This window comes from Schistocerca piceifrons, chromosome 1 (genome assembly GCF_021461385.2).
Source record: "Schistocerca piceifrons isolate TAMUIC-IGC-003096 chromosome 1, iqSchPice1.1, whole genome shotgun sequence".
NCBI classification, from domain to species: domain Eukaryota; kingdom Metazoa; phylum Arthropoda; class Insecta; order Orthoptera; family Acrididae; genus Schistocerca; species Schistocerca piceifrons.
The window spans coordinates 152,414,980-152,428,122 of NC_060138.1; the positions used below are offsets into that span (position 1 = coordinate 152,414,980).

Below are 13,143 nucleotides of genomic sequence, written 5' to 3' on the forward strand. Positions count from 1 at the left end.
TACGCTTTACATTACTTAATTTTTTATTCTGGAAGTGTATAGTGTGCTACAAAAAGAAAATTATTTTCGACCACAACTGTTTGCAAAAATATCCATCTTCACTGAACTTACTAAGGTATACTGCTTTAAGTCCAGTTCCTAAGAGAAATGAACAAGATATTTCTGGCAACTCTCTATGGTCATATAATGTCGCTGATCAGAAAGAATATTTATTTAGGATGAAAACGATCCCTCCTGGATGTTGATCGTGCAGATTGTAGGAGGTGAAGTATCCCTGGAGAGACGTCCGTGGGTGCGAGCCTCTTTTCTCCCACAACACTGGCCGCACCTGCCATCCGATGTGACAGTTGGTCCCTTAACCTACACTTTCTAGCCGTATCTGCGCAAAATTTACAAGAATTTCCAAATCCACTCTTGTACATATTCATAGTGCAGCAAAATGGTGATGTCCATATTGTGGAAAGGCGTTGGTGTAATCCTTTCTCGTTGCATCCAAAGGTACTGCGATGGCAGGTGTATCCTACTAAGATGTTCTGAAGAACAAACTCCTTCCAGCACTCTTGTAAAACGGCCGGAAAAGGTTGCACAAGTACTCCTTCACATAGACAATGTACAAGTTCATTGGGCAAACGTGACACTGCAGTTTCTTCGTGACAACAACTGTTAAGTCATTTCGGATGTTCCCTACTCCCCTATCATGGCTCCTAGCGACTTGGCCGTTTCCAACGAAGAAAGCCACTCTCCATGATCACACATTCACTAGCCGTCCTGCTATTGCATCATAGATATTTTCCACTGGTCAAACTGGACTACTGAACAAACATTTGCAGCGATCATGGAATCATGTCATCGACGTTGTGAAAAATTTGAATGACTGCAGGTGGATTACGTCGAGAAATTACTGATGTTTCACAGTTTTCGTGTGATTAGTTCCTTAGAGGAAAACCAGAAGTGTTATAACTTGAACGCACCTTGGTTCCATTGGCTCTGAGCACTATGGGACTTAACATCTGAGGTCATCAGTCCCTAGAACTTAGAACTACTTAAACCTAACTAACCTAAGGACATCACACACATCCATGCCCGAGGCAGGATTCGCACCTGCGAGCGTAGCGGTCGCGCGGGTCCGGACTGATGCGCCTAGAACCGCTCGGACACACCGGCCGGCGAACGCACCTTGTAGCATTTAATCGTGTTACCCAACATGCTCTTCGGGATGTTCGGTAACTAATTTGACCTTCAAGACGACCAGACTTGCCCCCATGGAATATGTGTGACACACAATGCGATTAGCTTTTGGTCTAGTTCACATTACTGGCAACATCCACTGACCAAGGTGACTATAGATGGAAATAGTGAGACTGTGTACCACTGTCTCCAGTAAGAATATTCAAGGTCTCTACAATCGTCTGTATGCATGATTTCAGGACTATACTGTTTCTACAGGAAGCTACGAATGAAGTTACATTTTTTGTCGAACACAATATATCATAGGTGTCTATCTGCGACTGTAATAATAGATAGTATGTAATCTGAAGAATACATGCGCAGCTTCATTCATTAAGAACAATGCTACAGGGTGCTAATTCTTTGTGACTGGTATTATGAGGCTGACAAACAATCACGCTATTGTAGTGCCTCAAAGATCAAGTTCTGTCTATGTATCGACATTATTAACAGGACTAGGACATGTTGCATAAGAAGATGAGTTGGAAGACAATGAAAGGTTGATACTAAGCATGATACCTGGCTTTGTCAGTTTGTGCTACTGAATGGTTGTCAACACAATGGCAATCCGATGGACTCCTGTACATGAGGATAATCCTTTAGGCATTCAAAAGTCCACTGAGTCAATCGCGCGTCCTTGGGCTCATACTGAAAGACAGTGTCATCTGGTGCGATGACCTGTGCAATCGATAACAATCCAAAGGCAATTTCTAACACAGGAAACGCATAAGGCTTTAAAATTTGCAGCAACATTATCCTGTTTAGTAAAGTGGAGTCGTTCAAAGAGTAACTCGATTCGTGAATTTGCCAAGTGTCTCACTACTGGTGACCTTGTCTTTTTATTTCATAAACAGACATATCAAAATTAGCACACCCACCAACAGTAAACACAGCAAGCACCTACATGAAATAATCCAACGTAAACGCAGTTCTGCACACACATAAATATAAATATTTTGAGATGTGGTGCTACAGAACAATGCTGAAAATTAGATGGATAGATCAGGTAACTAAACTGAATCGGGGAGGAAAGAACTTTATTTCATAACTTCATGATAAGAAATACTGAGGCACTAAAGAATAGTTAATATGGTAATGGAAGGTAAAAATTGTAAATGTAGACCAAGCTTGACTACAGTAAATAGGTTCAAACGGATGTGGGAACTTTTTCAAGAAAAGTAGAAGGTAGGAGGGAAGTTCTGTTGTTAGGTAGTAGTCATCCAAGGAGTGTGGGCCAGATATTGCAGGAAAAATTAGGTGACAGGTACCAGGTTACAAGTTTTTTCAAGCCCAGCGCGTATCTTACCAAGTGATAGATGATGTGAGATAATTGTGCAAGGGTTTTACAAAGCAGGATCATGTTGTGATAATGGATGGAATGGGAAACAGTATTCGTGAGGATCAGAGCTACAATATTGAGTGTGAGCTGGTAAAAATAGCATCTGCAACGAACCATACAAATATTGGTTTGGTTCCTGCTTTTATGCGGTGTGACCAGCCCCAGCTGAACAGCTCTATCAGGAGGGTCAATATGGAGCTAGATCAGCTGTTTCAGGTGGCTGCTTTGTCAGGCATAGATTTGTTTCCTGTTGATGGTATTGGTAGGTGGGCCTTCACAAGACATGTCCTGTATCTCAATAGGAAAGGGAAGGGTAAACTGGCTGGGATGATAGCAAAATCTTTAAGGGGGAGCTCTAAAACCCATGGGTGTATCTATTTTTTAGGCTAAGATCAATGTCCAATGATTCAACATTGAATGAAATTAATCTTAATGAGAGACAGGCAGGTACTAGAATTAAAATATCAGAAGATACTCATAAAAGTACAGTGAAAAAATAATGCTAGTATGTCACAATATTCTCATAAAAGCACAGTGAAAAATATTGTTAGTTTTCTGCTTCAGAATACCAGGGGACTAAAAACAAAGTAGATGAGCTTCTTGTTTTTTTAGAAGATTTAGAAACTGAAGGTAGAATAGATTTATTATGCCTATCTGAACATCACGTAGTCACAGATATGGAAAAGATAAATGTAGGTGGATCTAAGCTTTCAACGCATGTAAGTAGAGACACTATGAGGAGAGGACGAGTTGGCATATGTGTTAAAATATATCATAGTCTGAAAAATTTAGAAACTAAAACGTTTATGCAACATATAGTAGCAAGTGCACGTGAGCTTATACTAAATAATGGTACTTTTATAATTGTAGCTGTGTATAGGTGCCCATTGGGAAATTTTCAACTGCTTTTGAAAAACTTGGATTCTTTGTTGTGCTATATGTCAGACAGAGAGAAGCAAATTATTGATTGTGGGGATTTTAATGTAGATTTTCTGGAAGAGTCCAATAGAAGAAAGCTTAATCTTGAAGTATTACTTGGTTCTTTCAATTTGACATCAGATATTGATTTCCCTATTCAGGTGGTACAGGAGAGCAGCACCTGATAGATAATGTTTTTGTACATTAAGATAATTTTAATCAAATAAAAACTTTTACTCTTAAGAATGGTCTGTCTGATCATGATGCACAGCTAGTTACAGTATATGACATAGCTCCATGATGATGATGATGATGATGATGATGATGATGATGTCCCATACTCCGAGGACTGTAGGGGACGACGTGGGAGACCTGCACTACTGACTAGGCAAGGTCCTAGCAGAGGTGGTTTGCCATTGCCTTCCTCCGACCATAATGGGGATGAATGATGATGATGAAGACAACACAACAACACCCAGTCATCTCGAGGCAGGGAAAATCCCTGACCCCACCGGGAATCGAACCTGGGACCCCTGCGTGGGAAGCGAGAATGCTACCGCAAGGCCATGAGCTGCATATAGTAATGCAAAACAGTCCTCCAAAATAGTGCATTCAGTTAACCACTTAACAATCAAAAATTTTAGGGAAAGCCTGGAACAGTTAGACTGGGATGAGGTGTACAGAGAACCTGATGGTAATTTGAAATTCAGTCTATTTCTTGATACTTTTGTGAATATATTTGGAAACAGTTTTCCCAAAAAAAACAGTGAAGTATAGTTGTAAGACACCATCCAAAAAGCCATAGCTTACTAAAGGAATAAAAATATCTTCTAAACAGAAAAGGGAAATATATCTTATAGCTACAAGGAGTAATGACCCAGAAACAGTGAAACATTACAAAAACTACAGTACCGTATTAAGAAATGTTGCTAAAAAGTCAGAAGTTAGTGCATTATGTTTGAGATTAGCACATCTGATAATAAAATTAAAACAATTTGGAATATTGTTAAAAGGGAAACAGGGCAACTGAGAGCACAGGGAGATTGTATTTCTATCAAAGTAAATGAAAAGTTTGCTAACAAAAAGTCAGAAGTAGAAGAGATTCTTAACAATTGTCTTTAAGTGTCATAAAGAAAATAGGATCCAGCTATTCATTAGAAAATGCAAAGTAGTATATGGAAGAGGCAATACCTATGCAATTATATAAATTTGAAATTCAACCCATCTCTCCTACTGAAATTAAGAAAATTATTAATTCACTCAAATCTAGAACCTCACTGAATTGATGGCATTTCCAACAGAGTACTGAAGGCTTGTTCCCAACAGCAAAATAGGCTTCTCAGCCACATATGTAGCAGCTCACTGAAACAGGGCACTTTTCCATATAGACTGAAATACGCTATTGTTAAATCATTGCATTCATTGCATAAAAAAGAGGGATAGGTCTGATGCTAACAACTAATGCCCAATCTCGCTTCTGACAGCTTTATCCAGAAATCTTGAAAAAGTAAATGTATTCAAGATTACCATCACATATTTTTTAAAATGAAGTACCACAAAAATGTCAATTTGATTTTCAGAAACACTTTTCAACAGAAAATGCTATATGTGCTTTCACTGATCAAATATTAAATGCTATGAATAACTGAACTTCACCCACTGAGATGTTTTGTGTCTTCTCAAAGGTTTCTGACTGTATGATTCATGAAATTCTTCTAGAAAAGCTTGAGTATTGTGGTATGAGTGGGGTAGTGCACAAATGGTTAATTCATATTTAACTAGAAGAATGCAGAAGGTTGAAATTAACCCTACGATCAGCAGAGTCCTCGAACTGGGGAGGAACCAAAAATGGTGTCCCACATGGTTCAATCTTGGGTCCCTTATTGTTCAATATAGTATATTAGTAACTTGCCACTCTACATTCACAAAGATGCAAAGCTAGTTCTTTTTGTTGATGATACAAGTATAGAATCACTCCCATCAAACAAGAATCAGCTGAGGAAATTGTAAATAATGTGTTCAGAAAATTATTACATGGTTCTCTGCAAAAGTACTCTCACTAAACTTTGAGAAAACACAATATATACGGTTCTGTACAGTAGATGGCATAACACAATTGATAGATATAGATTTTGCACAGAAGTTTGTTGCCAAGGCAGAATATTCAAAATTTCTGGGTGTGTGCACTGATGAGAAATTGAATTGGAAGAAACACACTGATGATCTGCTGAAACAGTTAGGTTCAGTTACTTATGCTTTTAGGGTTATTGCAGATTTTGGTGATAAACATATGAGTAAATTAGCCTACTATGCCTATTTTGATTCACTACTTTCATATAGCATCATATATTGAGGTAATTCATCATTAACAGAAGAAGTATTCATTGCACAAAAGTGTGTAATCAGAATAATAGCTGGAACCCACCAGAGATCACCTTGCAGACATTTATTTAAGAAACTTGGGATATTCACAGTACCTTCGCAATACATATATTCACTTACGAAATTTGTTATTAATAACCCACAGCAATTCCAAAATAATAGCGAAGTGCATAGCTACAACACTAGAAGAAAGGATGATCTTCACTATTCTGGGTTAAATCTGACATTGGCACAGAAAGGGGTGAATTATGCCACCACAAAAATCTTTAGTCTTTTGACAAATAACATTAAAAGTCTGACAGATAGGCAACAAACATTTAAAAACAAATTAAAAGATTTTCTGGATGGTAACTTCTACTCAATAGATGAATTTTTAGATATGAAGTAGTAACTGTAGTAAAAAAATTATTATATAGTGTAAAGAAATCTTACTTTAAACTGACACATTGCACAACATTACGAAATGTCGCATTCATGATCTATGGTACAAGTATTAATGCAATGGAAAGTAGTTATGCAGAGACAGTTATGCACAAGATAGACTAGTATCGAGAGCTGCATCAAACCAATCTTTGGAATGAAGAACATAACAAACTGCAACACACTGTCAAATGGTTCAAATGGCTCTGAGCACTATGGGACTTAGCTGCTGAGGTCATCAGTCCCCTAGAACTTAGAACTGCTTAAACCTAACTAACCTAAGGATATCACACACATCCATGCCCGAGGCAGAATTCGAACCTGCGACCGTAGTGGTCGCGCGGTTCCAGACTGAAGCGCCTAGAACCGCTAGGCCACTCCGGCCGGCAACATACTATCAATAGGTATGTAAATGATTAGAGCTGCCATCGTTGGTGATGGATAGGACAGCCACCTCGGTGTATTAGCATTGTCTGGTCGATCAAGTCTGACCGCATGAGGAGAAGAGCGCTGTAAAGTGCGCCAGGCATACTGTAACCCCTCCACATCAGCGCCTGCCCTCCAGGCACGAGTGATAGACTCACTACTACACACTGTGTCACCAAACACCACTGCTTGGAGACTAGCGACAGCAGGGCTACAGAATCGCTCATGAAATTAGAAGGCAGCTGTTAGCGTCACAAAACGGTCGGCTGCCTTGAGAGTGTTTCTTTGGAAGCATGGATTGCCGAAGAGAGGCGCCGCATCATTTTCAACGATTAATTTCAGTTATGCACCACCTCAGATGGCAATCGTCGGCAAGTATAGCGGCGCCGATGGAAGATGTGTGTGTGAAATCTTATGGGACTTAACTGCTAAGGTCATCAGTCCCTAAGCTTACACACTACGTAACCTAAATTATCCTAAGGACAAACACACACTCATGCCCGAGGGAGGACTCGAACCTCCGCCGGGATCAGCCGCACAGTCCATGACTGCAGCGCCTGAGACCGCTCGGCTAACCCCGCGCGGCGCCGATGGAAGAGGACACAATCTGCCAATATCTTGGAGACACATTGGTGTTATCTTAGAGTCATTGTATAAGGATGCATCGGGTATGACTTCAGGTAACCTTTCGTAGTGATTTAAGGACGTCTGGCGTCGCAGGTGTATGCCACAGACACCTACATGTTCGTTTCACATCTCGTGAGACAATATCCTGGCAACTGACAACAATCCAAGGTCATCTTTCAACAGGACAACGCTGTCCTCGCACGAAACATATCTCTGTGAACTGGCTGTCTGGCGTTGAGGTACCAACTTGGCCAGAAGGATCCCCAAATTTGTCTACAATAGAACACGTGTGCGACTAGCACGAACGTCAGGACCAGAATATCAAGAGCCAGTTGTAATAGACGTGGGCCCTTACCAAAGAGGAAGATATAATGGCTGTATTACAGTCTGCCCAAACAAATCAGTGCATGCATCCAGGTAATAGGGAGTTCTGTGTCTTACTGAGAAGGGACCATCAGGGTATTCGTACAGCTAATGTCGTTGTTCATTTAACTTGATGCTGTAATGACTGAAATAACACAACACAACCTCTCTCAATTCCTTGCTCCACTTCTCCTAAGTAAGTCAACATTTCTACCACTGAGTGTAGATAAGGATATTGTTATTTTACAAGACACAGCAATAATGTAGTATCGAGACAAACACTTGTCTGAGAAATGTAGTTCAACCGAAAACGAAAACATGCAAGACTTTGTTAACTACTTATTAGAATGAATCAAGTAGCATGATCCTTTCTCGCTGTCTGATATCAGTGTCAGATTCTGAGATGGAAAAAAATTACATTGTCCTGTGATTATTCATACAACTGAAAGATTGGTTTAGTAGTGGAGTTACCAAGCAACAATCACCTTTCTAATCTGTACATCAGCTTCTTCCGCATCAAAATCTCTTGTTTTCTTGCCCGCGGTTACTCGCAGTGTTGAGACATCTCGCATGGTCCTTGAAGTTTCGTCCCAGAAGCAGGCAGCGTCTGTGAATGAATTCGTAAGTATGAAAAATTGTACTTTCTCTACCTCCTGCACCACAGCGCTGTCATTTGTCTCAATTGCACACAACTGTGATGAAAGAAATTTTAATTACTGAGCCCCACGATGAAGCTTTTAGAAATATTGTTATACACGTAATTATTTTCCGCTTTTGGCTCAAATTTACTTCTAGTGACATACTTCGTGAACTGGTTTATGATTAATTATTTAATGTAGAAGTTTTTCTGGTGTCATCAATAGCAAAAGTGGAATTTCAGGAGCTGATAACAGAATTCACAAAGATCCCGTAGCAAAATATTCATACAAATGTTCTAGGCTTTCCATCGTAGGAAAACGTCCGCAACAACAAAATAAATACTCATACAACTTCCTCGCAGATGAAATCTGTGCATTGCACCGGGGCTTTAAACCGGAACCCTGCCTTTCGCAGGCATTGCAGTTACTGAGCCATCTTACTGAGCTATGGCGACCCGCCCTCACAGTTTTACTTCCGCCAGTATCTCGTCTCCTACCTTCCAAACGACGCACCAGCTCTCTTAGGCCCGTTTCACACTGGAACATTGGTGACGGTCGCCAGTGATGGTCACCAGTGACTGTGGTGAACACTCTCGGATCACTGGTGTTCGACACCGCAGGTATTGCCACCTAATTTTGTTAGTGAAATGGACTCGTACAGGGGTAGCAGCTAAATTTCGCTAGCGTTTTATGGTTCGCAATATAAGGCATTAAATTTGAAAAAAGAATATACAACTTACCAACTTTGTTTTTCTTATCCATCCTCTTCTCATTAAAATCAGGCACAAACTTCGGTATAATTTCTTGCCACGCACTCGTTTTCATCAGTCATCGCTTTTCACATCCCAAATAGCAGGACGGCTTTCTATTTCACTTACAAAATCTTCCGTGTTAATCAAATCTAAACTCATGAGTACAATGTGTACAATGAATATTACGCGTCACTGTCTCAGAAATGACTGCCCGTCGGTTGGCAAATCTGCAGCGCTGTGTCTGTGATCAGTGTTCCAGTGTGAACACTCCAATTCAAACTAATGCATGTACGGCGGTGACTGCTGTGAACACAGTGAGCTTGTCCGTCACATGTGGCGAGGGTGAGTCACTGCTGGGTCACAGTGGCTCGGTGAAGCAGTGTAGTGTTACGCTGTGAACGCTCCAGTTGAAACAAATGTTTCTATGTCGGAGACTGTCGCTGGTGACCGTCACCAGGGTCCCAGTGTGAAACGGGCCTAACATACATCAGTCGGTAAGAACACTGCCCGCGAAAGGCAAAATTCCCAGTCGGGTACACAGTTAAAATTTGCCAGAAAGCTTCAAAACAGCTCGCACTGCGCTGCAAAGAGAAACAGTCGTTCTGCTAATACCCATACTTCATAACGAAAGCAGGCACGGACGGGCTGATCTTGAGTTACTCCCTTCGATATGTATATTTTTATTTTGAAAACTTTTATTGACACACAGCGTTGCTTACTTTTATTTATTAAAAAAGCCTGGCCACTCTTCTGCATTGATAGTGGCATTGTATTGTATTGTGTGTTGTGTTAACCGGGGACCTAGAACCGACGGAGAGGCTCCGTCCCTGCCGCAGCCGCAGTGGTCCACAACCCCACGACGACTACCGCACTCCACCTCTCCGCCGCCCCACACCGAACCACTCTTTCAGGGTCATTGTGCGATTCGGCCCCTGGTGGATCCCCCAGGGAACGTGTCACACAAGACAAGTGCAACCCCTATGTTTGCGTGGTAGAGTAATGGTGGTTTACGCGTACGTGGAGAACTAGTTTGCGCAGCAATCGCCGACATAGTGTAACTGAGGCAGAATACGGGGAACCAGCCCGCATTCGCCGAGGCAGATGGAAAACCGCCTAAAAACCATCCACAGACTGGCCAGTTCACCGGACCTCGACACAAATCCACCGGGCGGACTCGTGCCGGGGACCAGGCGCTCCTTCCCGCCCGGAAAGCCGTGCGATGACCTCACGACCAACCGAGCGGGCTGATAGTGTCATACTCGGTTCCCCAATAGGACAATTTGGAAAGATAGGGGTGAGAGAGAGGGAGAGAGAGAGAGAGAGAGAGAGAGAGAGAGAGAGAGAGAGAGACAGAGAGAGAAAGAGAAAGAGAGAGAGACAGAGGTCTTGGCAAGTGTACAGCATTGAAATAGGAAATTTATCGGTTTAGCTTCTTAAAATAGCTCAAATGGCTCTGAGCACTATGGGACTTAACTGCTGTGGTCATCAGTCCCCTAGAACTTAGAACTACTTAAACCTAACTAACCTAAGGATATCACACACATCCATGCCCGAGGCAGGATTCGAACCTGCGACCGTAGCGGTCGCGCGGTTCCAGACTGTAGCTCCTAGAACCGCTCGGCCACTCCCGCGGGCTTAGCCTCCTAACAAGAAAAAAATATGTCATTAACAAATGGTCAAAAACAGCAATTACGTAACAACGAAGTAACGTACATGCCAAGCAATAAGTTATTTCTCATTCATGAAACAACTGAGAACACTATGCATTGAGAACATTCATTATAACAGAAATACACGGCCCAGTCATTTTAAAGTGACCACTGTCTACGTTCGACATCAGCGTGCAATGTCAGGTGGCAGCACCAGCAGTGGACGGTATACAGGGTGAGTCACCTAACGTTACCGCTGGATATATTTCGTAAACCACATCAAATACTGACGAACCGATTCCACAGACCGAACGTGAGGAGAGGGGCTAGTGTAATTGTTTAATACAAGCCATACAAAAATGCACGGAAGTATGTTTCTTACACAAACCTACGTTTTTTTTAAATGGAACCACGTTAGTTTTGTTAGCACATCTGGACATATAAACAAATACGTAATCAGTGCCGCTTGTTGCATTGTAAAATTTTAATTACATCCGGAGATATTGTAACCTAAAGTTGACGCTTGAGTACCACTCCTCCGCTGTTCGATCGTGTGTATCGGAGAGCACTGCAACATTCATCGCGTTTCTACAGAATCATCTGCCAACGTTGCTCGAAAATGTCCCACTGGAAACGCGTCGACGTATGTGGTATCAGCATGATGGTGCACCTGCACATTCCGCAATTAACACTAGGCTGACCCTTGACAGGATGTTCGACGGGCGTTTCATAGGACGTGGAGGGCGCATAAATTGGCCAGCCCGTTCTCCTGATCTTACACCTCTGGACTTCTTTCTGTGGGGTACGTTAAAGGAGAATGTGTACCGTGATGTGCCTACAACCCCAGAGGATATGAAACAACGTATTGTGGCAGCCTCCGGCGACATTACACCAGATGTACTGTGGCGTGTACGACATTCATTACGCCAGAGATTGCAATTGTGTGCAGCAAATGATGGCCACCACATTGAACATCTATTGGCCTGACATGTCGGGACACACTCTATTCCACTCCGTAATTGAAAACGGAAACCACATGTGTACGTGTACCTCACCCCTCATGGTAATGTACACGTGGTCAGTGAAAAAGATCAAAAAAAGGTGTTAGCATGTGGACGTAATGTGCTGTTCCAGTCTCTTCTGTACCTAAGGTCCATTACCGTTCCCTTTGGATCCCTACCTAATTCGGTGCTCTCCGACACACACGATCGAACAGCGGAGGAGTGGTACTCAAGCGTCAACTTTAGGTTACAATATCTCCGGATGTAATTAACATTTTACAATGCAACAAATGGCACTGATTACGTATTTGTTTATATGTTCAGATTTGCTAACAAAACTAACGTGGTTCCATTTAAAAAAACGTAGGTTTGTGTTAAAAAAACATACTTCCGTGCATTTTTGTATGGTTTGTATTACACAATTACACTAGCCCCTCTCCTCACGTTCGGTCTGTGGAATCGGTTCGTCAGTATTTGATGTGGTTTACGAAATATATCCAGCGGTAACGTTAGGTGACTCACCCTGTATAAAGCGTGTCGGGGGGGGGGGGGGGGGGGAGAGGGGACTCGGAAAACAGTGCAGTCGTGCGTACGAGGTACGAGTGGAGTCAAGTAACAACCCTATACAAAGACACAAGGACCGGAAAAGAGAGTGGTCTGGGCAGTTCCCTTAAAAGCTGTATTAGTAATTCTCATCGAACCTTATGTTAAATCAGTACTCTTGATACCCCGAGTCCACTGAATCATTTCCCTGGAGACAGGGCCTCTTATGGTATATACCAGTACTCCTTATCTAAACTGCAAGCATTACGCATTCGCTTCCGGCTGTGAAACTCTGCTCGAGCCCTCTAGTAGAAACACACAGGGCTGGGCGGGACGCAGGCTACTCGGGGCAGGCGTTACACAACTGCGGCTCCGTGTTGCGCAATCAAGCAATCGAGCCGCTCGCAGCTTCCGAGGCACCCAGGGACGCGCTGTGACTGGCCCAGTGGAGCCTAGAGAGCTACAACAACAAGAGGAATCACTTCTTGGCTTTTGACAAGATCAGTGTGCTTTTTTCTTAAAACTAAGCTTTGTTAATAATGAGTATACAGTACGATACGGTACCAAATTTGTCGTAATGCGGAATCGGAGCAATTTATCTGACATGCAAAAAGGTATCATCATTGGATTTTGGGCCAAGGAGCGAAGCATTTCCGAAAGGGCTAAGTTTGTTAGCTGTTTGTCTGCCACTGTGATTAAAGTATACCCTGCATTGCAAAAGGACGCTATCCAAAACCGACACAGAGTTAGCTGTGAGACACCACGGGCGGTACATAACGGGGGTGAACGACGGTTGGTTGGTTGGTTGGTTTAAAGGCGGGAGAAGGGACCAAACTACGAGGTCATCGGTCCCTTGTT

At 42.3% G+C, this 13,143-nt stretch overlaps 1 protein-coding gene across 1 annotated transcript in view; it reads right to left on the reverse strand.

The window, feature by feature from the left end:
• LOC124792195 (serine protease 53-like) overlaps window positions 1–13,143 on the reverse strand; it is a 132,702-nt gene that overhangs the window by 31,106 nt on the left and 88,453 nt on the right. The window contains exon 12 of the mRNA XM_047257924.1: window positions 8,188–8,309. Within this exon, the coding sequence (XP_047113880.1) occupies window positions 8,188–8,309 (122 nt within the window). The remainder of the gene's footprint in view (window positions 1–8,187; window positions 8,310–13,143) is intronic.